Source organism: Equus caballus, chromosome X (genome assembly GCF_041296265.1).
Source record: "Equus caballus isolate H_3958 breed thoroughbred chromosome X, TB-T2T, whole genome shotgun sequence".
In the NCBI taxonomy this organism is placed as follows: domain Eukaryota; kingdom Metazoa; phylum Chordata; class Mammalia; order Perissodactyla; family Equidae; genus Equus; species Equus caballus.
The window spans coordinates 116,048,008-116,073,863 of record NC_091715.1 but is presented as its reverse complement, the minus strand read 5'-3'; the positions used below and the strand labels follow the sequence as shown (position 1 = coordinate 116,073,863).

Here is a 25,856-nt window from a genome sequence, read left to right as displayed (position 1 = left end):
TAATGGAGGGAATTAATGGCAGAAATAATTTAAAAATCACATTAGATTGCATTCATGTCTCCAGCAAATTTATCTTTTTAATGATGTTTGTTTAGGCTACTATTGAAATGGATTTATTTTACTTGAATACGTGTCAACTAAGGTATTGGGAGGCCCTAAAGCATACTAGGTTATAGACTTATCTACAAGGAATGGACACACTGGATCTCACTCAACAACTGTAGGATGTGATTTGGGGAGATTATTTCCTTCAAAATGTTATTTTTAATTGGGTTTAATAAATTCAAGAAAACAATTGGGCGACTGTCTTTTCCTGACTGAAATCTCTTCAAGTAAACTTATGGGATCAGTTACTAACTGGTATAAGGGGATGCATGTTCCACTGTATTACTCTGGTCCGTTTAAATTACTTATTCTAATAGACCACGCTTCAGATAGAGTATCATTTGCTACTGATTCCTTCAGAGTTAGCAATTTATTTCCTCCTTGCTTCCTTTAATAGGTTTATCACCACTTAAGAAAAACAGAGAAGATTACAATCGTTCTACAGCTAGATCTATTATATATAACACCACCAAAAAGTCTGTTTCCCACCAGCGCGCTCACAAGAACAAGTCACTAACAAAGTTGCCCTTGGTGTGAACATGTGTCACAAAGTTTCAGAATAAATTAAAATTCAACATATAGAGAAATATTCCCAAACTAGTGTTACTCCCTGAACTCTTTGAAAGCCAGATCTGAACTAGGTATTTTATAACTAAGGACAAACAGTAAAATATTTGGAATGGACAAACATGCTATAGTCCGTCAGAACAAACTTCACCTTTACCACCACCTGGTCATAAACCCTCCTCTTTTTGAGGGAGAAAGCATAGTTCTTCCTTTTCAGTACTACTGATATTCTAATACGCAAGAGAAAGTGGGAATGAGTGTTAGGTCAAAACTCTGAGCTTCCTCATGTATCTCAAGTGTAAACACTTGGCTCAATGTTGAAATCTGATATCATCAAGGAATTGCTCCCAAATTGGGCAGATGTAAGAGTACACAGAGAGCCTAGGTACTTTAAATGAAAACCGTCATTAAATATGATCCCTAAAGGTGGTGAAGCCACACATGAGCCAGGCCTAAGGGGGAGCAGGGCAGCGGAGTGGCAATGGGCACGGGCTCTGCAGTCAGACCGAGCTGGGCTCACATCCTTGCTTTGCTCTTTACTAGTTGTGAAACCTCAGGGAAGCTGCTCAACTTGAGTAAACCTCAAGTTCCTCGTCTGTAAAATGGGGTTGACAATAGGACCCACCACATAACACTGTTGTGAGGTTGTGACACAAAGTAAGTGCTCCACAAATATTCTAGCTACAATAATCCTAAAATTTCACATCTCTAGACCCAGCTGATGGAGGTAAAACCCAAAAAGCCAAACTTCCCTATCAGTAAGAAACACGCAGTTAATGAACTCATATGTTCAATAGTATTTTCTTTCTCATCTACATCCAACAGTCACAGTTGAATGCAAGTTGGGTACATGTGCTGGTGGCTCACAAAGCCCTCCATGTGAGCTTTCGGCCTAATACCTGCCCAGAAGTTCAACAAGGTGGTTACCTGGCCACCAAGGAAGTTAATCGGGTCTGTTAAAACAGCTCATTTAATGTCTTGAGAAGTGAAACAACCTGCTTATGTCTACCTGAATGTAACTTAGGACCTACCCAAATCTTATTCAAAGTACACATCTAAAAGGGGGTATTTCATACTTTTAGCTACATTCAACAATCAGAACCTCTTCAGTACAACCCTCAATGCACTTTCTGAGATCCCAAACAAATGTTACGGAAATTTAAAATCCTATCATTAATATCACACAATTGAGACTAGAGTTTATCCTCTGAAAATTTAGAAGACTAGGCTTTAAAATTACTGAAAACTTAAGCCTCACCAGTGTTGTACACAATCTGTACTGATTTTTTTCATCTTCCTGAGGAGGCCACAACATTGTAAGGAAAGTATCAATCCATCTATACATAGGAACCAGGAAAATTAAATAAAAGTGTTCACTGGCTGGTGTATGGCAATAGGTAGTGATATGGTTAAACTAGACAGTGTATTTTCCACCTAAAGATATTCACAAATTCAAATTTTTAGAATATTGCGTTGGCAAAGAAAACACCTGTAGGTTTTTTTTGCCATTTGGCCACGAGTTTGTGACCCCTGAGGAGAAAGCAAAGATCACGTACTTAAAAATTGTTTGGATGACTGAAAATTCGGATTTTAAGATAAAACCAAAATACTCTTCGTCATAGGATTTATTTACCTTAAAACACCCTTAGTAGATTTTAAGTGTTTCCTTTTTAAAAAGACACCAAATTCTTAAGAAGGCACCTATTATAAAAAGCAAATACTAGTATCTTACTGTGTCTATTAACAATTTTTAGATGATGTGATGGAGAATAGTTTATTCCATAGCCTTTGTATTCAGCATCCATACCAACCCCCCAATGTTCTGTTTATAGTGTAAGCTCTCAGGAACATACTCGTCTTACTTCAAGTGTGTGAAGTTAAAATACGTTTAAGACTTCCTTTTCTTAAGATTTCATCTCTTTAGCTAGGGCCTGGCTGTTCCAGAAGCTTTCATGACAAAAGGTTTACAAGGAAGCAGAAAAAGTAGTTTTGGGGCTGTCAATATATACGATAGATTGGAAAGAGCAAAATCAACTATGCCACTTATCCCTAATCAGTCTTTTCCAGTAAATTCCCTAACTGTAAATAAGAGGTATTTTCGAATGGTCAAAGATATTATTTTGTAGCCACGGTCAGTGTTCTAGACACCTGAAGAAGCATCTATGGATAGCACACTGCTCAACCAAATGAATCAGAAAAGGGTACTCTCATTTAGCCCGAGTAATTCCTTTCAGTAATGCCAGGATGGAGATACACATCATCAAAAATAGAGCCAGTAATGTCAAGGGGGAAGGTCCAGGTAGATAATGGATTCCATAAGTACCTTTTCAATTCATACCACTTAAAACAACAGAAGCACCCTTGAAATATTTAAGTAGCCAACCTCCAGCAAAGTGATGTACTGTGAATAAAGCTGTGCCCGGGGTGAGGCAGTCTGAATAAAACCAGGAGGAAACAAAGAAGCCAACGAAAACAAAGTCTGTGAAAGCTAAAGCAAATACACAGTTAATCTGCACACAAAGCTCAGGGAGGAAGAACTAGCAGCAATCTAGGGGGGGAGAATTAAGTCTAGCTAGCTCCTGCTATGGATCAGTTCATATGCTTAACTGCACCAAAGTGGTATGTCTTTAGAATCACTCTCTCCTGCTGTCATGCCTTTTTACGGCAGCAATGAAGAGCACTGATCTTTACTCACGGAGTGAAGGTAGAGAGGAAGCTAAAAGTATTGAGGTGACTGTCTGTAGTGTCCTAGGAAAATCTGAGTATTGGAGACAAATTGTATAATTGGTTGATATTGACCTATCTCACTACATCTTGTGGGCTGGTAGCATCAAAAAGCAATCTGACTCCACCACCTAAGGATGTACTGGTAGTTTGCAGAAATGTTTTTGTTCCCACCTTCAAACTGAGTTATGTGCATGTGCGTGTATCAAATATTATGTGACCAAAGGAATATGTCATTGATTAAAAAAAAAAAACAACAGAAAGATCCTCTCCTTTTAAAAAAGTCTTAAATATTAAAGATGTCAATCAGTAGTTCAAATACTTTTAATCATCTTTTAAATGTATTAAACTTTCAAAAACAACTACACACACACACAATTGAATGCACATAAACTCCATCAGTGTCCATTTCCTGGTTGTGATATTGTAGTATAGTCATTCAAGAAGTTACCAATGGAGAGGGGGAGTGGGGGGAAGGGTATGCAGGGTCTCTATTATTATTATTATTTATTACAATTGCACATGACACTATAATTACCTCAAAATAGAAAGTTTAAAAAAATCCTTAAAAAGCAATTAACGTGTGTGTTTTTAAAAGTCTAACCTAAATCCATTGAAAAATCACGCAGCCATAGATACATGTAGTACCTTCAAGTAGGTTGGACACTGGCCAAGAGAATACATACATTAAAGCTACCCTCAATTCTGAAGCTGTTTTGAGATTACTGACCATGAAGTCTTGATAAAAGCACACACTGAAAACTCATTTAAAAAGAAGAAACAATATTATACTCAAACTGGCCAGTAAAGGTGCCATTAAAGACCATCTTAGAGCAGTGAGGCTGACAGGCATTCGATGCCAAATTGTAGAAACCAGATAGTGTGAGCAAGGGATTCTGGCATCCATTCAACATCCAACAAACACACATTAAGCACCTGCTGAACACAGTTTCCACCTTTGTGGTAGAATTCTGAACCAGATGGTCTCCGGGATCTCTGAGTCTATCAGCAAGTGGTTGGGTGGATATTAACTCAGTATCTTGATGAGGGGGCTGAATTTAGCAGGATCACAGCCCAAACCTCAAAATCCGTTAACATCAGTGCTATGATGTGCCTTTTAAAACGTGATTGCCTTACCCAGATTTTTTTTTTAAAAAGAAGCAAGCAAGAAAAAAGATGCAGTTGTAGGCAAGCGGACAATCGCCAGAACAACCTGCCACATATTGGATTCCACTCAAGCCTTTAGTAGGCAGAGGCTAGGGAGAAGCTGGTTCCTAAGTAGGAGGCAGTTCCAGGAGGACTGAGAACCCTTTCCCCAGCTGATCAGGCTCCTGAAAGGTGGGTAAAGAAATTCTCTTACCATCCTCAAACGGGGTCCCTTCAGGCCTGCAACACAGAGAAAAAAAGAGTCAATTCCTGCTTAAGGGGCTTCCATCTCCCTGGTTCATCTTAGGAGATGGCTATTCCAAGCTCAGCCAACTCCACCCTCTCCTGGGTCGCAAAGCCACGACAAATAGATGTTTCGGGCTCAGGCACACAGTACAGGCCGCCGCGCCTAAACGCCACCACTCCCCGCCCCGCCCCCCTAAGAACCCCAAACGGTTCCCCTGGCAGCGGGAACTGAGCTAATCGAGGCACAGGCTCCGGGGAGGCGCCTAGGCCCTGCCAGACTCAAACACCTCCCCTCGGCCCTCCGCCTTCGCCAGGGGCCCGTCCCGGAGGGCACACGGAGCCAGCCCGCCGCCCCATCCCTCGGCCCCACCCGGAACGCAGACTCACCCGAAAATGACCGCGTTCCAAACCATTATGTTGTTCTCGGACGGGGCCCCGCTGACTCCGGCCGGAGGATCCTCCTGCAACCTTCGGAGACACAGACAGGGGACCCGCCATCCGGCACTCGCGGCCGCGCCCCCCCGCCCGCCCCGCCCGCCCCGGCCGGCAGCCCCGGCCTCGGCGCCGGCCCTGTCAGTTACCTCTTGAAGTCCCGCATAAGGCGCCGCCGAGCCGGGGTGGACATAGCTCTAGCGGGGTCAGGAGTGGGGCATACACCGAGGTCTCGGCTCCCCGCGGTGGCTGAGGAGGCCGAGGAGGCTGAAGAAGCCGAAGAAGCCGACGAGGAAGCTCCCAGAGGAACGGCACTGCCTCTCCGAAGTCGAGGGTCGGTCTGGCGCCGGCTAAGCACCACCCCGGAGTAGACCGGGGCTGAACCAACCTGGAAGGAAGGGTGGGGGGAGCCGGACCGGCCGTACCAAGACGGGGGGGGGGTGGGGGAGGAAAGTTGCTGAGGTCATTAAACCCCAGCGGGAGGCGGCGAGCGCCGGGCGGTCCTGGGGTGAGAGGCAAGCGGCGGGGCGAACAAAAGCCTGTAATTCACTAGGATTTCGTGGTGGAAGGGGTCCATCTCCACCTGCCAAGTCGAAGACGAACCCTGGGAAGCTTTCTTCTGTTTTCTTTTTCTATCTTTTTTTTTGAGACCAGATCACTTATTAAAGGGCGCACTGTGGATGGTGGGAGTAGGATGAAGTTCCAAACTAGAGGAGGAGGGAGTGGGCGGAGGCAAAACCGATTATCAAAAAGCGGGAACTCTAGGATGCACACCTCCTGCGGACACAGGAGACTGGGGAGGAGTGTGTGTGACTGGGTAAAATCACTGAAGATCGGAAGAACAAATCGGCCTCGACTACGAAAGTGGGCTGTGAATCCCTTTTCCAGAGCATGAAGATGCGGGATTCGGGTCCTAACATTTAGGCCAATTGATCACCCCAAAGCAGAATACAATGGTGTTGTGTGTCCTGGGGGAAGGGGATGAGAGCTTAAGGCGGACAGAATGAGGTTTTAGCTCTGGGCACTCACAATTTGGCTCTGGAACCACATTTCCCCTTGGCAGTTCAACAAGCCAAGCGGCTACTATATGTTCAGAAGAATCCAAGGTATGAGAATATCCGACTGCAGAGAACTGAAGGGGCGGTGAGTCTGAAGGAAAAGCAACAGTAAGATGCGCGTGAAAAAGCTGCGGGCTGCGGGGAAGAGTCTCAGTTAGTACGTGGACCTGCAAAAGCCATAACAGTTTTGAAGAATAATTTTTAAAGCTCAACCCAAAACAACCTAGAAGGGAGGCAACATACTCATTTAAGAATTTTTGAAAATATGAGAAAAGTAGGTCTGAGTTAAGTCCTGGAGAGTTTTGAATGCCAAGCTAATGGATTCCTTGGAAGGTGGTTGAGCAGAGAAGCAACATGATTAGAGCTGTGCTAATCGGAGATGGGCTCCAGGAGAGCAGCCAGGAGACTCTTGAAGTATTCTAAGCGAGAGATCCTGAACCAGGCAGTGATGATAAAAATGGAGAGGAGGGGATGAATGGGGAGGACTTGGCAACAGTTGAATGGGGAGGGGGGGGCAAGAGAGAGGAAGGAATCAACCATAATTGGGGTTTGAAGATAACTGGGGGCTTGAAGTGCCATTAAGAGAATTAGGGAATAGAGGGGGAGGGACAATTTTGGCAGATGAAATTTGGGGACTTACTGAGTTCATGGGACTGGTGAGACACCCGGGTGAAGATGTCCAGAAGATATCAGACGTGCAGAGATTTGTTTCTAACATGGGAGCAGGAGGCATTTGACAATGGTAGTAATTCTAGCTGCTGCTTAACAACAGGTACCTCCATGGGCAAGGATTTATATCTCCTATTAACTCCAACATATCAGTTAAGGCAAGTCTCCCTAATAGTATCACATTATGGCCATGGTGGAAAGGGCATACAAAAATATGTGAAAACCTCCTTTTCCTCTCATCTAGGAACTTGCAGTCACTAGTACACACATATGAAATCAATAAAAGCAAGATCTACCAAAGCAAGTGCATTAGTTTTCTTTTGCTGCTTCACAAATTACCGCAAGTTGTTGGCCAAGTTTAGCTCCTTGTGGTTGTAGGACTCAGGCCCCCATTTCCTCACTGGCTGTCCACAAGGGATCATTCTCAGATCCTAAATGTCACCCACATTACTTGCCACATGGCCTACTCCATCTTCAAAGCCAGCAGCAGAAAATTTCTCTCCCATCAAATCCCTTTTATGCTTTGAATCTCTTTCTTTAGCAAGAGCCACGTTCACTTTAAGGGCTTATCTGATTAGGTCAGGCCCATCCCAGTTCTCTCCTTATCTTAAAATCATCTGATTTGGGACCTTAATTACATCTGCAAAATTCCTCCACAGTAGAACCTAGGTTAGTGTTTGATTGAATAACAGGAAAAAGGGGTGTGTACATCAGACCAGGAATCTTGAGGAAGGGGTATCATCTTAGAATTCTGCCTACCAGAGCAGCAGCAAGATACATAGCAGAAGCCTGTGAAGCCGCAAACACTGAGGGACTGCATGGCAGGGGAATCATCAGTCTGGTGGGTTCAGAACAAGCTTCCTGGAATGGGCCTATTTCAGCTTTGTTTCAAAAAGGATGAAAGCAGGGCTTGGGAGAGAAGAACTCAAGGAGTTTCTGTGAGGGCAACAGCACAAACAAGGACATGGAGCTAAAGCATGTTCTGGGCACAGTAAGCAGATTAGTGTGGCTAATGGGAAATGATGAGACCTCTGCTTAGAAAAGGGAAGGTGACAGAAGATGCCCTCAAGTGCAAGGATGAGGAATGGAGGCTTGATAGGCAACTTTTATAGGTGATTAATCCTGAGAAATGTACTGAAAACATCCTACTGAGGAGCAGCATGTACTGCACTGGAGAGTGGGGAAGAGACTGGGAAGCTCCTGCCACTGGATGTAAATATTTGAAATTGATTGAAGGCTGGAAATGTCTGTGAGTTTATTGTAGGCTTGTCTGCTTTCTGAATCTACTTTGCTCTCCCTTCCTTGGACTACCTAATCAAGAAAACTCAGGAACATGAACCCAGCAGTCTGGAAGCCCCACGACACTAGGCTATGAGGAGAGCGTTCCCTGACTGCACAATGGAATTGCACTGCAGGAACGCTGGGCCCCCTCATTCCTCATCACAAGCAGGGTTGTCATAGCAAGATGCAACACAGAAGATTGTTCTCCAGCACAGATGATTATCAGGCTAGAACACACTAACTATAGCAGAGTTGGCCAAGCATTCCTTCCACCCCCTTTTCACCTTGACATCTTGAAGAAATACCCTCTTCATAGCCAAGCATCCCGCCTCCCACCACCAAGAGCAGGGGTCAAGAAACTAGAAGTCTTTTTCAATTTAAAGAAAAGTGTGCTAGCGATGCAGCTGCAGGGAAGATAAAAAATTCCAAATTGTCCACAGGCAAGGATTTGAGAATTTTCCTAAAAGGGAGGACTGTGAAATATGGGAATATATGACTAGAAAAATTGTGGGATTTCATTCATGAAGATTTCAAAATTCAGAAGACATTGTGATTTTCTTGAACTGTTTTTGGGTTAGAGGGAGAGACTAAATAAACGATCATTTCCTACCTTATCAGCTTGTGAGGCTGTATTTCTGTTGGAGGCAAAGGAATTTTATTTTCCTATATAGTTTCCACTTCTACTGATAAAATTTAGTACAAACATCAACTAAGAAACAGCAGAAAACAAAATCAAAAGTTTTTTCTTGACTCCAATAATCTCAGAAGACAAGTCAAGAGAATCACTTATGGAAAACAATAGTTGTCACAGTGCGTGCTTTTGGCAATAAAAGCAGTAGTATGCTGTCCATCTATAGCCCCTAGGACAGAAGGAGAGAATGGGGGGGGGGGTGGAGATGAAAAAGTAGAAGGAGGAGGAGGAGAGAGAAGGGAAAAATAGTGAAGGGCAGAGAAATGGGGAAATGAGGGCCACAAACATAGGATTTCACTACTGGCTGAATTGCTGAAGCAAGGGAAACCAAGACATGGCATGATAGGCTAAATAGTGCTCTCGAGTCTTCTCTCCACCACCAAAATCTCCATGTCCTAATCTCTGGAACCTGTGAATATGTTTCCTTATATGGCAGAAGGGACTTTGCAGGTGTGGTTAAATTAAGAATCTTGAAATGGGAAGAGTATCCAGGATTAAATGGGTAGGCCTGATGTAATCATAGTCCTTTATAAGAGGGAAGGAGGAGCCCAAGTTCAAAGAGAAGGCCAAGAAATGATGGAAACAGAGACCGGAGTGATACACCACCAGCCAAGGAGCCAAGGGATGCTGGCAGTTTCTAGAAGCTAGAAGAGGCAAGGAATGGATTTGCCCCTGGAGCCTCTAGGAGCGACCAGCCCTAGACATCTTGACTTTAGACCAGTGAGATTGATTTTGGATTTCTGACCTCCAGCACTGTAAGATAATAAATTTGTGTTTTCTTAAGCCACTAAACTTGTGGTAATTTGTTACAGCAGCAATAGGAAGCTAATAGACATGGCAACAGTGTTACACATGGGAATTCAATCAAACCATCCACATCTTCCAGCAAACTACAACCAAATCCAACCTGACATCTTTTTTTCCTGTGGCCTGCAAGCTAAGAATGGTTTTCTATATTTTTAAGTGGCTCAAAAACTCAAAAGAAGAATAATATCTAGTAATATTTCGTGATGCATGAAGACAATATGAAATTCAAATTTCAATGTCTATAAATAAAGTTTCACTGGGACACAGCCACATGCTTTCAGTTATGTATTGTCTGTGGCTGCTTTTGTGCTACAATGGTAGAGTTGAGTAGCCGTGACATAGACCACATGTGGCGCTCTCATCACTTCACACTGTTGGTCAGTGCGCTACAAATCGCAGTGGTTTATGACTTGACAGTGTTTTGAGTGCCACGTGTATCACCATATTGTGATATCTTGGTTTTTTTTTTATTACAAGTGCATAGCTGTTATGTTAAAACAAGAAAATAAAAGTGGATTTTGAATATCATGCTTTTAAGGCACAGTGGAGTGTAAATTACTTGGTTATCAAATAGATGTCAAATCATCGTGTTTATTACAACATGACACTGTAGCATTGCTAAAAGGACACAATATACATCAACATTAACAAACTACATGCTAATCACAGTGTCCCAACTCGCAGGAAAGCAATGGATGGAAGAATTGGAAAGTTTAAAATGGAACATCTTATCAAAGTAGAACTCTTCACAAAAATAAAAATGAAAATGAGGCTGCAGCCAGAGTTTCTGAGTGGCTCATTTGTTAGCCAAGCAAGGAAAACCATTTACTGATGGTGAGTTAATTAAACCGTGTTTGATTGCAGAAGCCAAAGAAATATGTCCAGGAAAATAAACTTTTTAAAGACGATTAGCCTTTCAGTGAGAATAGTGGCTCAAAGAGTTGAGAACATTGGAAGCAACATCAATAGTCATTTAAAAAACAGGGCAAATGATTTCAGGGTTTTCCTTGGCTCTTGATGAGTTGACAGATGTTACAAATATTTCTGTGTTGTTGTGGTTTACTCAAAGAGTTAATGCTGAGCTTAAAGTGATGGAAGAATTGGCCTGTATGGATGGCTGTGTGGAACAACTGCAGATGAGAATATTTTCAAAGAAGTCGAGAAAATACTAACTCAATACAAGCTGAAGTAGAATCTGCCAAGAGGCATTACAAACATGTGTGAAGCAGAAACAGGCTAGTTGGACAAATGTTCAAAGCTTGTGAAAATGTAAGTTGTTTAAATCCTATGGTTATTCACCGTGTTATTAAACAGCAGGTACTTTGCAGGAAAATATTTGAATCTATCTTGTGTCTTTCAACAATTAGTGTTAACAGTGAACTTCATTCACTCTCACAGACTAAAACCATTGTCAGTTTCATGAATTTTTGTCAGAAATAGAAGCTGAATATTCTAACTTGCTCTACTGACAGCACTTGAATAGTTTAGCAGTGGTAAAGTTTATTGAGGTTTTTTTCTTTGAGCTCAGGGCTGAGACGGAAAAATTTCTAAACTAGAAGAACCACCCTCAACCACTATTATTGAACACTGAATGGTTTTTGAAATTAGCTTTTGCTATAGACTTGATAATGTTGCTTAATGAAGTTAACCCAAAATTACAAGGCAAAACACTGCTTACGTGGGAAACTTATACTGCAGTGAAGTCATTTTGATAACAACTAACATTGTTTGAATCACAAGTAATGTCAAGTTACTTTAATTGCTTGGGTGCTGTCAAAAGTTAAGACAAAAATCAAGATTTGCATTGCCACACAAATTTGCAGTGGATATGCTTTCTGAGTTCAAATTACAGTTCCAGTGGCATTTTTTTAATTTTACTTTTCATTTTTCTCCCCAAAGCCCCCCAGTACATAGTTGTGTATTTTTAGTTGTGGGTCCTTCTATTTGTGGCATGTGGGACGCCACCCCAGCATGGCTTGATGAGCGGTGCCATGTCCACACCCAGGATTCCAACTGGAGAAACCCTGGGCCACCGAAGTGGAGCGCACAAACTTAACCACTTGGCCACGGGGCCAGCCCCTCCAATGGCATCTTTTTTTTTTTTTTTTTTAAAGATTTTATTTTTTCCTTTTTCTCCCCAAAGCCCCCCGGTACATAGTTGTGTATTCTTCGTTGTGGGTTCTTCTACTTGTGGCATGTGGGACGCTGCCTCAGCGTGGTCTGATGAGCAGTGCCATGTCCGCGCCCAGGATTCGAACTAACGAAACACTGGGCTGCCTGCAGTGGAGCGCGCGAACTTAACCACTCGGCCACGGGGCCAGCCCCTCCAATGGCATCTTTTGAACCTCAGTGCAAAGTGCAAAGGAAATTTCTATATTCAAAATCAATTTAACTGTGCAATCGAGGAGCTTCCACCTAGACTTCATTTGGAAGTGATTATTCAGCAATGTAATGGCATGCTAAAGGCAAATATCAAGAGAAGAATCTAATTGAATTCTATAAATGCATTCTAAGAGATGAATATGCTCAATTAAAATCGGATGCTTGTGGATTGATATCAGTATTTGGCAGCACTTATCTGTGTTAAAAAAATTTTCAAAGATGAAATACATAAAATCTCATTACAGATAAGCATTTACAGATGAATATTTGCAACTGAGTTTTTATTAAGAGCTTTATTAACAGTCACTTGCAGTTTGTTGATTCTTTTGAAAAAATCAAGTTGTAAACTTTTATTACAAATTAAAAATGAGGCTCTTACAAATCTGAACTTGAACAGATATGAACAATTTAAAAACCTTTAAAGGTGTATTAAGATTGCAACTGATTTTGATGATAGGGAACACTCACTCTGAACCCTAATTAAGTGAAATATTATCCCTCTCTATAAAAGAATGCCATTCTTCTCATGAGTAGACCTGTATTACAAAAAATTATATTCAATTATTAATTATATTTTGAATTTCATTAAGAAAACATTTGTGGAAATTTGTTTTCTCTCTTGTTATATGAGTACCTACATAATGTCCTTGATTTTTCCTCTTGGCCCTCAAAGCCTAAAATATTTACTCTCTAGCCCTTTACACAAAAAGTTTACCCAACTCTGCACTAGACTAAGCCACACGAGGGGAGTGAGACTATTTATAATTGATCACTATACAACCAATATATAGCACAGTGCTTGACACACAGTAGAGGATCAATACATACTGAATAACATAGGAACTTAGGGATGACATTGGACTAAGACCTAAGGAGCAGGGGCTGGCCCAGTGGCATAGTGGTTAAGTTTGTGTGCTCTGCTTTGGTGGCCGGGGGTTCACTGGTTAAGATCCTGGGTGCAGACCTACACACCACTCATTAAGCCATGCTGTGGCGGCATCCCACATAGAAGAACTAGAAGGACCTACAACTATGATATACAACTATGTACTGGGGTTTTGGAGAGGGGAAAAAAAAAGACAAGATTGGCAACAGATGTTAGTTTAGGGCTAATCTTCCTCACCAAAAAAAAAAAAAAAAAAAAAAAAACCCAAAAAACAAAAAAACCAAAGACCTAAGGAGCAAACACTGTGATTCTTTAAGACTTGAATTGATATTTCTTTTACACTTTATTTAACTCATGTTCATTCAAGGGCTAGCATATTGCTTTGAATTCTCATTGGTTTACATCTTGTGTCTCTTGAACACTATACTTCTTCCAGCCAACCTGTCAATTTTCTAGTCACAAGCTCCTGCTATCTTCAGTAATTTCTCTGTTAAAAATCTACTATTCTGGTGTCATCATTTGGATTATTGAAGTTATCCAATGTAAACTGTCTCAGTGTTTTTATTCTGGATTGCTCCAGGCTCCTGCTGTTCTCCACAAAGAGCATCTGGGAGAGTCACTGGGTTGGGGAAGGAAGGGTGGAAGATGTTCCCTTGTACCTGGGGCAAACAGGGTCATTAAGAGGCCTCGATCTGGAAATCATTTACATGATTAGAGTCTAGTATCCAGAATATATAACAAACTCTCACAATTCAACAGTAAAATGACAATCCAATTAAAAATGGGCAAAGGATTTGAATAGACATTTTCTCCAAAGAAGATATATAAATGACCAACAAGCATGTGAAAAGGTGCTCAACATCATTAGCCGTCGGGGAAGGCAAATAAAAACCACAATGAGCTACCACTTCACACTCACCAGGATGGCTATAATAAAAAGACAGACAAAGATGATTACTGGTGAGGACGTGAAGAAATCAGAATCTCCCCTCCCATACTTTCCTGATGGGAATGTAAAATGGTAGAGCCACTTTGGAAAACACTCTTGGCAGTTCCTCAAAAGGTTAAACATAAAGTTCCCGCATAACCCAGCAATTCCACTCCTAAGTATACACCCAAGAGAACTAAAAACATATGTCCTCACAAAAGCTTGTACACCAATGTTCACAGTAGCATTAGTCATTATATCCAAAAAGTGGAAACAATCCAGTGCCCATAAACTGATGAATGTATAAACAAAATGTGGTATATTCATACAACAGAATATTATTCAGCCATAAAAAGGAATGAAGTTCCTTTTAACTGATTCATTACTAATTCTTACAGATTCACACTACAACATGGATGAACCTTGAAAATACTGTGCTAAATGAAAGAAGCCAGACACCACCAACCACATATTGTATGATTTCATTCATATGAAATGTCCAGAAGAGGCAAAACTGTAGAGATAGAAAGTAGATTAGTGACTGCCAAAAGCTGGAAACAAGGTGAGGAGTGACTGCTAACAATGTGGAATTTCTTTCTGGGATGATGAAAATGTTCTGGAATTAGATAGTGGTGATGGTTGCACAACTTTGTGAGTATACTAAAAAACCACTGAATTATACACTTTATTTTTAATTTTAATTTTTTTTTGGGTGAGGAGGAGTGGCCCTAAGCTAACATCCATTGCCAATCTTCCTCTTTTTGCTTGAGGAAGATTGCCACTGAGCTAACATCTGTGCCAGTCTTCCTCTATTTTGTATGTGGGTCACCGCCACAGCATGGCTTAACAACGAGTGTGTCGGTCCATGTCTGTGATCTGAACCTGCCAGCCCCTGGCTGCCAAAGCCGAGGGCATGAACTTAACCACTTAACCAGCCCTGAATTATACACTTTAAAAGGGTGAATTTTATGTTATGTGAATTATATCTCAACTTTAAAAAGATGCCTCTACTTCATTAGGTACTCATCCTGAATACAGCCATTAAAATCAAAATCATATTTAGAGGCACACCTAAAATCTGTATTATGCATATAATGTGTAAATACAGTCTTTTGTTATATCCGGTTTATATATATGTATATAAATGCATATACTTAGGCATACGTGTATAGAAATATAAACAAATAATTTAAATAATATTAAGAGCGTCCCAAGTAAAGCGGTCCTGGCTAACCTAGGCCAAATCAAAGGAGGTTCTGGTCGGCTCAGGGCGGCCCCCGCGCATCTTAGCCTAATGGGACAGCCCGGAAGTCCACGTGCCTACTACTGACACGTGACCAGAGTTACGTAGGGGAAGGGCCCGACGCACGTCTATGACGTCATTTCTGCCTGACCCTTAGTTTTGCTGTGAGTTTTCCGGCTGCTCCTCTGAACTATGCCTAAGGTAGTGTCCCGGTCGGTAGTCTGCTCCGACACCCGGGACCGGGAGGAATATGATGATGGCGAGAAGCCCCTCCACGTCTACTACTGTTTGTGCGGCCAGATGGTCCTCGTGCTGGGTGAGTAGTCGGGAACTGCGGGGTGTCTGCAAGGAGCGAAACTGCGCGTTCTCCGGGGCGAATTTCCTCGGGCTGTGATCTGGGAGCCGCGTCTCTGAAGATTGGTGGGCTTTCCCTCTCCGTCAAAATGCTCCCCACACGTCAACGCCCCACTCCAGGGAAGCTTTTCTGGTTTCTGTTTAGCCTTGTGATTACGTATCCAGCCTCCCGCCAAAAGAAATGCCTCCTTCAGAAAAAAAAACGCTGTATCTCCCTCTCCTCCGACTCCGCCTCTGGAAACTTTGTAACCTTCTGCTGGATGCAAGGATGCTGTAAAGCTCTTGTCTTGGATGAAAATGAAACCCTCCCTGATCCTACATTCTCTTCCAGCTATAACCCCATTTCTTTGCTTTTTTTTGTTTAAAGATTTTATTTTTCCTTTTTCTCCCCCAACCCCCCCCCCCCCCGGTACATTGTTGTGTATTTCTTTTTAGTTGTGGATCCTTCTAGTTGTGGCATGTGGGATGCTGCCTCAGCATGGCTTGATGAGCGGTGCCATGTCCCCACAGGATCCAAACTGGCGAAACCCTGGGCCGCCAAAGCGGAGCGCGCAAACTTAACCACTCGGCCATGGGGCCGGCCCCTTCTTTGCTTCTTTTATAGCAAAATTTCTATGAAGAGTTACCTATATTGGCTGTCTCTGCATCCTCACTTCCCATTCCCCCTTGACCTCACTTCAGACAGACTTTCCTTCTTACCTCACCATCTAAACCATATTTGTCAAGATTACTAACTGAATATGTTACCAGTTCCAGTGGTCAATTATCAATGCTCATTTTAATCCCCCTCTCAGTGGCATTTGACAGATCATCACTCTATCCTTGAAACACTTTCATTTACATCCCAGACTCCACACTCTCCTGATTTTCCTCCTACCCCGATTTTGCCCCTTCTCATTGTCTGGCTCGTTTTTCTGTTGCAGACTTTAAGGCAGTGCATGGCCTTAGCGCTCAATCCTCTCACCCATGCTCAATCTGTCCTCATTCCCTAGGTGATCTCAACCATTCCCGAGCTGTAAATACCATCTACGTGCTGATGGCTCCCAAGTGTGTTCATATTTAACCTACACCTCTCCTCAAATGCCAGCTACCTATCCAGCCTCTCCACTTGGATGTCTAAAAGGCCTCTCAAGGAGATCATATTCAAAATTAACTTCGTGAGCCCCTCTTCCCTGCTCTCACCATTCTCCTCAGTCTGACCTATTGAAGTCAGTAGTACCAGTATCAGTCAGTATCTCAGAATCAGTCCTGACTTCTCCATCCATTCCATCAACAAATTCTGCAGCTGCTTCCTTGAAAATCTATCCTGACTCTGACTGCTTCTTACCACCTCCATTCTGCCACTCTAGTCCAAGCCACCAGCGTCCCTCATCTGAACTGCCACAGTAGTTTCTTGCTCTCCACTCTTTACCCCCACTGGTCTATTTCCACACGGCAGCCAGAATTCTGTTGCAAACCAGTGTTTTCCTATAATGTCAAGAATAAAACCAAAGTCCATACCAAGACCCTGCATGATCAGACCCCGGCTACCTCTCAGACTTCATCTTTTAACACTCTTCCTCTTGTTCACTTCATTCGAGCTACAGTGGCCTTCTTGATTTTTCTCCATCATGTTAAAATGTGCCTGCCTGCAGGGCCTTTGGGATTGGTATTTCTTCTGCCTCGAACACTCTTCCTTCAGTGCTTCCTTATTTCATTCAGGTCTCTGCTGAAATGTCACTTCCTTAGAAAACTTCCCTGACTGCCTTATCTCCAGGGGCATCCCTGTCACTCTCTGTCCTCTTACCCTGTCTGAGTTTTCTTGGGAGCACTTATCACGAACTGAATCATTGTTCATCCTCTTTTTTTTAAATTTTTTTTTAAGATTTTATTTTTTCCTTTTTCTCCCCAAAGCCCCCCGGTACATAGTTGTGTATTCTTCGTTGTGGGTCCTTCTAGTTGTGGCATGTGGGACGCTGCCTCAGCGTGGTCTGATGAGCAGTGCCATGTCCGCGCCCAGGATTCGAACCAACGAAACACTGGGCCGCCTGCAGCGGAGCGCGCGAACCTAACCACTCGGCCACGGGGCCAGCCCCTCATTGTTCATCCTCTTAACATCCTAATTTTTTTATTGGCACTTGTCATTATCTAAGATCATATTATATAATTATTATTTTTAAATTTTCTGTCTCCTCCACTAAACTGTAAACCTCATCAGGTCACGGACTTTGTTTTGTTCTTTGCTGAATCCCCAGCACAGCGTTCAAACTGCGTCTGGTACATGGAGGGCCCTCTCATATTTGTGGGCAAATGAATTCTTTTTGATCACCGAGGGTTGGATGTGAATTCTTGTTCTGCTTCTTATTAAATGTGTGGCAGATCTCCCACCCTTCCCTTCCTAAGCCTCAATGTCCTCATCTTTAACTAGGAATAATAAATGTCTACTCCACTAGGTCGTTGGGAAGAGTAATGAGCTAATGTGCCAACTGCCTGCTATTCTCTAGCTCCCTCTGCACCTCCCCCATTAATCCAGTCACTCTGATCACTTGACTTCTCTGTGATCCTTTAGGTACTTAATTTGCATTATATCAGTTTTCCATCTGCTTTATAACTGTAGCTAATTTATTTCCTGTATGTTTTTATTGTTTTCAGCTTAAAACGCCTCTGAGTGGGATGGATCATTTGCATACCGTGTGTAGCATACCGCCTACCCTCTCTCTCCTTTTGTAAGCATTTATCCACTTTCCCAACACCTTTCTCATGGGCGTCACAGGGCACTGGATTGTCTCTTCTGATTCTAAGGCATTATAACACAACCCAAGTGTGCCACGATCACAGAAATGCTCATAGAAAGCTTGAATTGCAGTGCTGGCAAGGACTTTTGAGATAATATAATCTATTCATCCTTCAAATAAGGAAAAATACCCCAAAAGAGGAAGTGATTTGCCAAAGATGGCCAGAGTAGTAATAGAGCTGGAACTAAAATCCAGGTCTCCTGACCCCAAGTCATTTTCAGTTGGAAAATTCAATAATAGGCTTCAGTAAGCATAGTAATTATAGTAAAAATTACAGTGCTAAGGGCCCCACTGAAAACTTCTGATTGCCTCAGGGTATTTTTCAGTGCCTCTATTGACCAAATCTTTCTCCATTCCTTCAGACTGTCAGTTAGAGAAATTGCCCATGAGGCCCCGGGATCGGTCCCGTGTGATTGATGCTGCCAAACACGCCCACAAGTTTTGTAACACAGAAGATGAGGAGACTATGTATCTTCGGAGGTAAGAGGTTGATCTTCTCTGTCTGAGATTTCTTTATTACATTGGGGTCTAGTTCTAGGGAATATAAATAGCCCATCTACTGTCAAACAGGTCAGCCATGTGGGCCCGATACTTTGATGTTTGTGGTAGTTCTCTAACTTCTCTTAATACAGCAATATCTTTATTGTGCTTTGTTGAAGTGGTGCTGAGATGTGATTCTATTGCCATCTGATAGCTGTAATGTGGGTTTTTTTGTGAGTAGAATGGGTTCATTCAACCTGTAATCTCTTGGAGTATACCGTGGGCCAGACGCTGAGCTAGGAAGTGGATCTGTGAAGATGAATAACGTACTGTCCTTACCATTAAAGAGCTCATGGCTCAGTGAGGGAACGGGCTCCCCATTGTGATATGATAAAATACTGGCGTGGTGAAGAGAAGGCCATGGGAAAACAGATGGGAGTGGGTCATCCTGCCTGAATGGTGGTCAGGAAAGGCACCAAGAGATGGTGACATTTGGGTTTGGTCTTGAACTAGTATTTCACCAAGTAGGTGAGGGGGAATGAAGAGCATTCCAGGTGGAGGGTATATGGAAGCATTAAAAGCATCAAATGCCGTGTGCTTGGGAAATTTGAATAGTCCTTTGTGACTAGAGCCCAGGTTACTTTCCAGGAAGGGGTTCATGCATCCTGGGGTGAGACGGAGTAAAATGCTGAAGTAGACAAGTTTGGACTTTATCTGTAGGCAATAGCCATCTCCTTTTTTTAAGCAGAGGAGTAACATGGTTAGATCTGTTTTAGATTTGGGAAGCCTTGGTGTATATGGGGAATTGAAAGATGGGAAGATAAATTACATAGAAAGAGTGTGGAACAAGAAGAAGAGAGGACTGAAAATATAGTTCTGGGAAACATTGACATTTAAAAAGCGGACAAAATAATTGGAACAGAACCAGGAGAACCTGGTGATGTGGAAAACAGGAGAGGAGAGAGTTTCAAGAAGTATGTGTATGGTGGGGGAGGGTAGTCATCAATAGGTGCCAAATGCCACAGAGAGGTCAGTCCTAGGGAATTAAAAAGTCCATCCATTCATTCTTCAAATATTTCACTTATTGAGCTCCTACTACGTGCCAGGTACTGTCCTAGAAGCCTGGGATATACTAGTGTATTAGTTTGCTGCGGCTGCTATAAGAAAGTACCACAGACTGGGTGGCTTGAACAATAGAACTTAATTGTCTCACGGTTCTGGAGGCCAGAAGTCTGAAGTCAAGGTGTCCATGAGGGGAGGATCCTTCCTTGCCCCTTTCTAGCTTCTGGTGTTTGCCGGCAATCCTTGGCATTTCTTGGCTTGTAGATGCCTCACTCTCATCTCTGTCTGCATCATCATATGGCCTTCTCCCTATGTCTCTGTTGCTGTGTTTCTTCTCTTCTTCTTGTAAGGACACCAGTCATAATAGATTAAGGGCACAGTCTACTCATCTACATGACCTCATCTTAACTAATTATACCTGAAACGACCCTCTTTTCAAAACCACATTCTGAGGTTCCCATAAGGACATGACTTTATAAGGGACCCTCTCTAACCCAGTACAACCAGGAAACAAGCAAAGAACCCTGCCCTTATGGAGCTGATAGTCTACTGTTGAACCAGAAAGAGGTACAGGCTGACATGTAACTGTGTTTATTTAAGAAACCAAACTGTTATCAGCCCACACTAGTGAAGAGTTAGAAACTGCTGCTAGGTGACATTCAGTCGCAAATCAGGCATCAAGCACCATTGTGACAACTGGGCTTCTGGAATTGTGCAGTTGAAGAGAAAATTGGTTATGTACAAGATACAGCCAAGGGTGCAGATTATAAAACTTACGAAATTCACAAAGGAAGGCCCTTCAGGAAGCATCGGGGAAGCACTCCATGATGGGACATAGGAAGGTTTAGAAATAATGTGCCCTCTCTGAAGCTAATCCATTCTCTTGTGCTTTTTCTCCTTTCATTAACCTTTATTTAGGTTTCTGATTTTGAAAATTATCAACTATCTTTAGGCACACTAAAATATTTATTATATATTGTTGTATACATTATGTAACTATATATAACATGTATAATAGTATTATATATTACATATATTAAATGAACATATGTTGTTCAGTTAATACAGAAAGTAATCTAACAACACAACCAGGCCACAGGCTTCTATGGCACTGTAAGACAGATGCCCTCACCTCTAGGCCAGAAAACTGGGTGGCCCTAGGCTGAAGTAGAAACCCTGGAATCTAATTAGCCTGATCCTGGAAGTGAGCCAGCTTCAGGCCCAGCCTGAAGGCCGGATGTTGCCTAGGCCAGTGGCCTCTGGCCAGGTAACTCTCGTGGGCCACAGCGTTCCTAGTTTACCAACAAGGCATGGTGAACTTCCCCTTTGGTTGACACAGTTCCTGCTCTAATCGTGAACAGGCTTTCCAAGGGCCCACTCTAGTGTGCTCCCGTGCTGGCCAGGGTGGAATTTTGGTCTGCTCTTACCCTTCCTCTTTAGCCAGCTGAGTGTGGGAACACCAGTTACTGAAAATATAGCAGTCTACCCAACACATGCCCTGGAGCCCATCACTTTGCACCTCTAAAGTACCTCCATTCTATTCTAAATTCTATTTATTTCCATTCTAAAGTGCCTCTCCTTTGGCACTGTCATTTCCTAGTACTCTCTTGCCCTCATGCACCACTCCCCCAGTTGCTACTCCAGCGGGGGCTTTTCTCTGCCTGTCTTTGTTGACCACGCCTCCCTTGATACTGTCTCCTTCCTTGATTTCTGTGAAGCTACTCTTGTGATTCTCCTTCCACTTCTTTGGCTTTCTCAGTCTTCTGGATTCTTCTTCTGCCTGCCCCTTAAATGTTGGTATTCTCCAGGGATTTTGATTTTGACCTTGATTTTATGCCCTCTCTCTTTATACTCTCCTTGGACATTCTTACCACCTTTCATGGCATCAGTTACACTTATATGCTGATGACTCACAAAATCTAGATCTGCCTACATTTCTCTCCTGTGCAGGAGCTGTATGTCTGACTGCCTCCTCTACCTCTTCACCTGATGTTCTACCTCAGATCCAGCAGGACTAGGGCCAAACTCATCATTTCTCTAATGTGGAAAGCACAGCAGATTGGTTCACTGAGCACCACTTCAACACTCTTCTATTATACCTGCCTGTATACTGGTGTCTGTAAAGTTAGGGCACGTGTTCCAGCTTCCCTCCCCAAAAAAACCCCCTAAGATTCTGAGTGGGACTTAGCTTTTGCCAAGTAAAAGGGATGGAAGTAGAAGTTGTTGGGTGGGGCTTCTAAGGAAGGCCCTTTTGACTTTTCTGTCCTTATTCCTTCCTGCATTTTGGAAAATGGACATGATAATTGGGGCACCAGCAGCCATCCTGGGACTGGGAAGGAAAAGCCACAGGACTTGCAGAGCTTTTGCCATGCTGTCCTTGGGTCTTAGCCATTGCCAGGCACCACCTTCCTCTAGACTTCTTTTACGTGAGCAAACTCTCGTGTTGAAGCCACTGCAGTCGGGTCTCTGTAACTATCAGCCAAACACGATTCTTTTTCCTCCTTCTACGATGACACCACCGTTCATGCAGTGGCCCAAAGCAGAAATCTGGGAGCCAGTCCTCTCCTCATCTCATCCATCCCCGCCCCCACCATCCCCTACACATCCAGTCGCTCACCGTTTACTGTCAATTCTACCTTCTAATCTTTCTCGTGGCTGTTCAGCCCTGCTACACTGCCATCATTCTGGTACCCAACATCACTTGCTTGGGCTGTTGAAGTGGGCTCTTACCTGGTCTTTTTGCCTCTAGTTTTGCTCTCCTCCAGTCTGTTGTCTACTACCTGAATGATCTCAAATGCACATTATATCAGTCTCTTGCTTTCCATGACTCTTCATTACCTATAGCAGTGCCTTTCAAACACTTTTAGACAGCGAATCCTTTCTTTAAATGAAATTCTTACCAGAAATATAGAAGCGGGAAGCTTCTCTGATTGGGGAAGAATGGAGCCCAATCCATTAAGGACTCCTCCCCTTCCCCTATCCGATTTCATTTAGGGGTCATTGTGGGGCACAATTTAAAAAATCCTGATTAGCAGGGTAAAATCCAAGCCTGAAGGCTCTCTCTGATCTGCCCTTGGTCTACCTGTTCATCCTCATCTGCTGCTACTCCTTTGATTTTTTTTTTTTAAACTACAAACGTTTATCATCTCACATGGTTTCTGTGGGTCAGGAATTCAAGAGCAGCTTAGCTGGGCGGTTCTGGTCTCTCGTGAGGCCGTGGTTAAGAGGTCAACCGTGGGTGCAGTCATTTGAAGTCTTGATTAGGGCTGGAGGCTCCACTTCCAAGGTGACTCACTCGCATGATTGGCAGCTGAGTGCTCACTGTTGGGGAGAAGCCTCAGTTCCTCCCCACCAGGATCTTCCATAGGGCTGCTTGAGTATCCTTGTGACATGGCAGCTGGCTTCCCACAGCGTGGGTAATCCAAGAGAAAAGAAGGCAGAAGCCACAATGTCTTTTATGACCAAGACTCAGAAGTCATACACCATCATTTCTACAGTGTCCTATTGGTGTCACAGGTCAGCCCTATTCATTGTGGGAGGGGACTATACAAGGGTGCCAATCTCAGGGGGCAAGGATCATTGGGGGCCACCTTAGAGGCTGGCTACCACAACCAGGGGGAATGTTTTGTTTTGTTTTTGGCCATCCCTATCTCATTTTCCTAGAGATTAAGGGTAGGAAAAAAAACCAAGGTCAGTTAGTCGAAATATCTAGCTCATATTCATCACTGCTTTATAATCATACCACTTAAAAGCCTTGTCTCATTTGCATTAGAGTCTCAGTATCTCAAGATGATGAACTTTTCGAGGGCAATAACCCTGCCTTATACTTCTGAAGCCCTTAGGACATCTGGCCTGATTCTCGGCACATAGTTAGGAATAGATACATTTTTCTAAACTTTACAAAATCCCATTTGTCATTGGTATTTGAAGATTAACTCATTGGGAAATATACAGCCCCCTTTATTTGATATTCCTGTGCTTTGAAAGCTTGGGTTTATGAGATTGGCTGACTTCAGGATTCTAGAAGTCAGTTGTCTGGTGAGTCTCTCCCTTCAGGCTGAGGTTGGATTTAGAGTCCCAGTAGAAACCAGATGTGGTACACAGAACCGAAAATATTGCTAGTGCCCTAGTCCAGTGATGTTAGCGAATTGAGCACGTTTGACATAAGTGATATTTGTAAGTGGAGAGGCAGAAGGTTAAAGATGGTGGAGAGCACAGACTTTGGAGTTACAGTTCAAGCAGTGCCACTTTGTGACTTTAGGCAAGTCACCCAACCTTTTTGGGCTCCCGTTTCCTTATCCCTCAACTGGGAAAATAATAACCATGTGTTGTCAAAGAGCAATTGGAAGCCTCCTACAGTACCAGAAGGACCATAAACAGTTATAATGACTTTGGAAAGCACTTTGGCAACATCCAGTATAGCTAAAGATGCACATAATGTATGTCTCAGCAATTCTATTCTTCAGTGTACCCTGGCGAAATGATTCTCCAGCCTGGCTGTGTTAGAACCATCTGGAAGAGTTTTTTAAAAACTCCCGATGCCTCAGCTCCACCCTCAGAGATTTAATATTTTTAGTTGAGATATAATTCATATACCATAAAACTCACCATTTTAAAGTATATAATTCAGTGGTTTTAGTATATTTGTAAGGTTGTGCAGTCATCATCACTATTTAATTCCAGAACTTTTCATCACCTCCCCCCCACCCCGGAACAAACCTTGTACCGGTTAGCAGTCACTTCCTATTTCCTTCTCCGCCAGCCCCTGGCAACCACTAATCTACTTTCTATCTCTATGGATTGGCCTATTCTAGATATTGCATTAAAATGGAACCATAAATATGTAGCTTTTTGTATCTGACATCTTTCATTTACTATGTTTTCAAGGTTCACCCATGTTGTAGAATGACTCCATACTTTATTCCTTTTTGTGGCTGAATGATATTCCATTGTATGGATGCACCACATTTTGTTTATCCGTTCATCAATTGATGGACATTTGAGCCGTTTCTATTTTCTTTTTACTATTATGAGTAATGCTGCTGTCAACCTTTGTGTACAACTATGTGTGTGAACATGTTTTCAGCTGTCATGGGTGTATACTTATGAATTGCTGGGTCATATGGTAACTATGTTTAACCTTTTGAGGAATTGATCGAGTGTTTTCAAAAGTGATTGCACCATTTTACATTCTTGCTAGTAATGTATGAGGGTTCTAATTTCTCTGCATTCTTGCCAATAATTGTTATTGTCTGTCTTTTTGAGCATATCTATCCTAGTGTGTATGAAGTGGTATCTCATTGTGGTTTTGATTTGCATTTCCCAGATGGCTAATAATGTTCAGTATCTTTTCATATGCTTATTGGTCATTTGTATATCTTCTTTGGAGAAATGTCTGTTTAAATTCTTTGCCCATTTGTTTTTTAAAGATTTTATTTTTCCTTTTTCTCCCAAAGCTCCCCGGTACATAGTTGTGTATTTTTAGTTGTGGGTCCTTCCAGTTGTGGCATGTGGGATGCCGCCTCAGCGTGGCCTGATGAGCGGTGCCATGTCTGCGCCCAGGATCCGAACCAGTGAAACCATGGGCCGCTGCAGCGGAGCGCACGAACTTAACCACTCGGCCCTGGGGCCAGCCCCCTTTGCCCATTTTTTAATTGGAGTATTTGTCTTTTTTACTGTTGAGTTGTAAGAATTCTTTATATGTTATGGATAGTAGTCCCTTATTAGATATGTGATTTGCAAGAATTTTCTCCCATTCTTTGGGTTGCCTTTTCACTTTCTTGATGGTATTCCTGGAAGCACAAAAGTTTTAAATTTTAATCAAATCTCATTTATTTTTTCTTTGATTGCTTGTGAGTTAGTGTCATATCTAAGAAACCATTGCCTCAAGTCTTAAAGATTAACGCCTATGTTTTGTTCTAAGAGTTTTATAGTTTTAGTTCTTACACCTAAGTCTTTCATCCATTTTGAGTTAATGTTTGTATATGGTGTGAGGCAGGTATCTAAATTCATCATTTTACA

At 42.6% G+C, this 25,856-nt stretch overlaps 2 protein-coding genes across 5 annotated transcripts in view; one reads left to right on the top strand and one right to left on the bottom strand.

The window, feature by feature from the left end:
• UBE2A (ubiquitin conjugating enzyme E2 A) overlaps nt 1-25,856 on the bottom strand; it is an 81,038-nt gene that overhangs the window by 3,437 nt on the left and 51,745 nt on the right. Inside the window, exons 2-5 of the mRNA XM_001492266.7 lie at nt 6,250-6,369; nt 5,370-5,608; nt 5,176-5,256; nt 4,757-4,782 (exon numbers count right to left, since the gene is read on the bottom strand). Coding sequence (XP_001492316.2) covers nt 4,757-4,782; nt 5,176-5,256; nt 5,370-5,608; nt 6,250-6,270 — 367 coding nt within the window. The 5' untranslated portion in view covers nt 6,271-6,369. The remainder of the gene's footprint in view (nt 1-4,756; nt 4,783-5,175; nt 5,257-5,369; nt 5,609-6,249; nt 6,370-25,856) is intronic.
• STEEP1 (STING1 ER exit protein 1) overlaps nt 15,263-25,856 on the top strand; it is a 55,220-nt gene continuing 44,626 nt past the window's right edge. The window contains exons 1-3 of one of the 4 annotated variants that reach the window (XM_070258299.1): nt 15,283-15,481; nt 18,151-18,224; nt 18,656-18,773. In XM_070258299.1, the coding sequence (XP_070114400.1) occupies nt 18,679-18,773 (95 nt within the window). In that variant the 5' untranslated portion in view covers nt 15,283-15,481; nt 18,151-18,224; nt 18,656-18,678. Of the gene's footprint in view, nt 15,482-18,150; nt 18,225-18,655; nt 18,774-25,856 lie in introns of all 4 variants that reach the window. The other 3 variants (XM_014729133.3, XM_001914739.6, XR_011435026.1) reach the window with 3 other exon arrangements.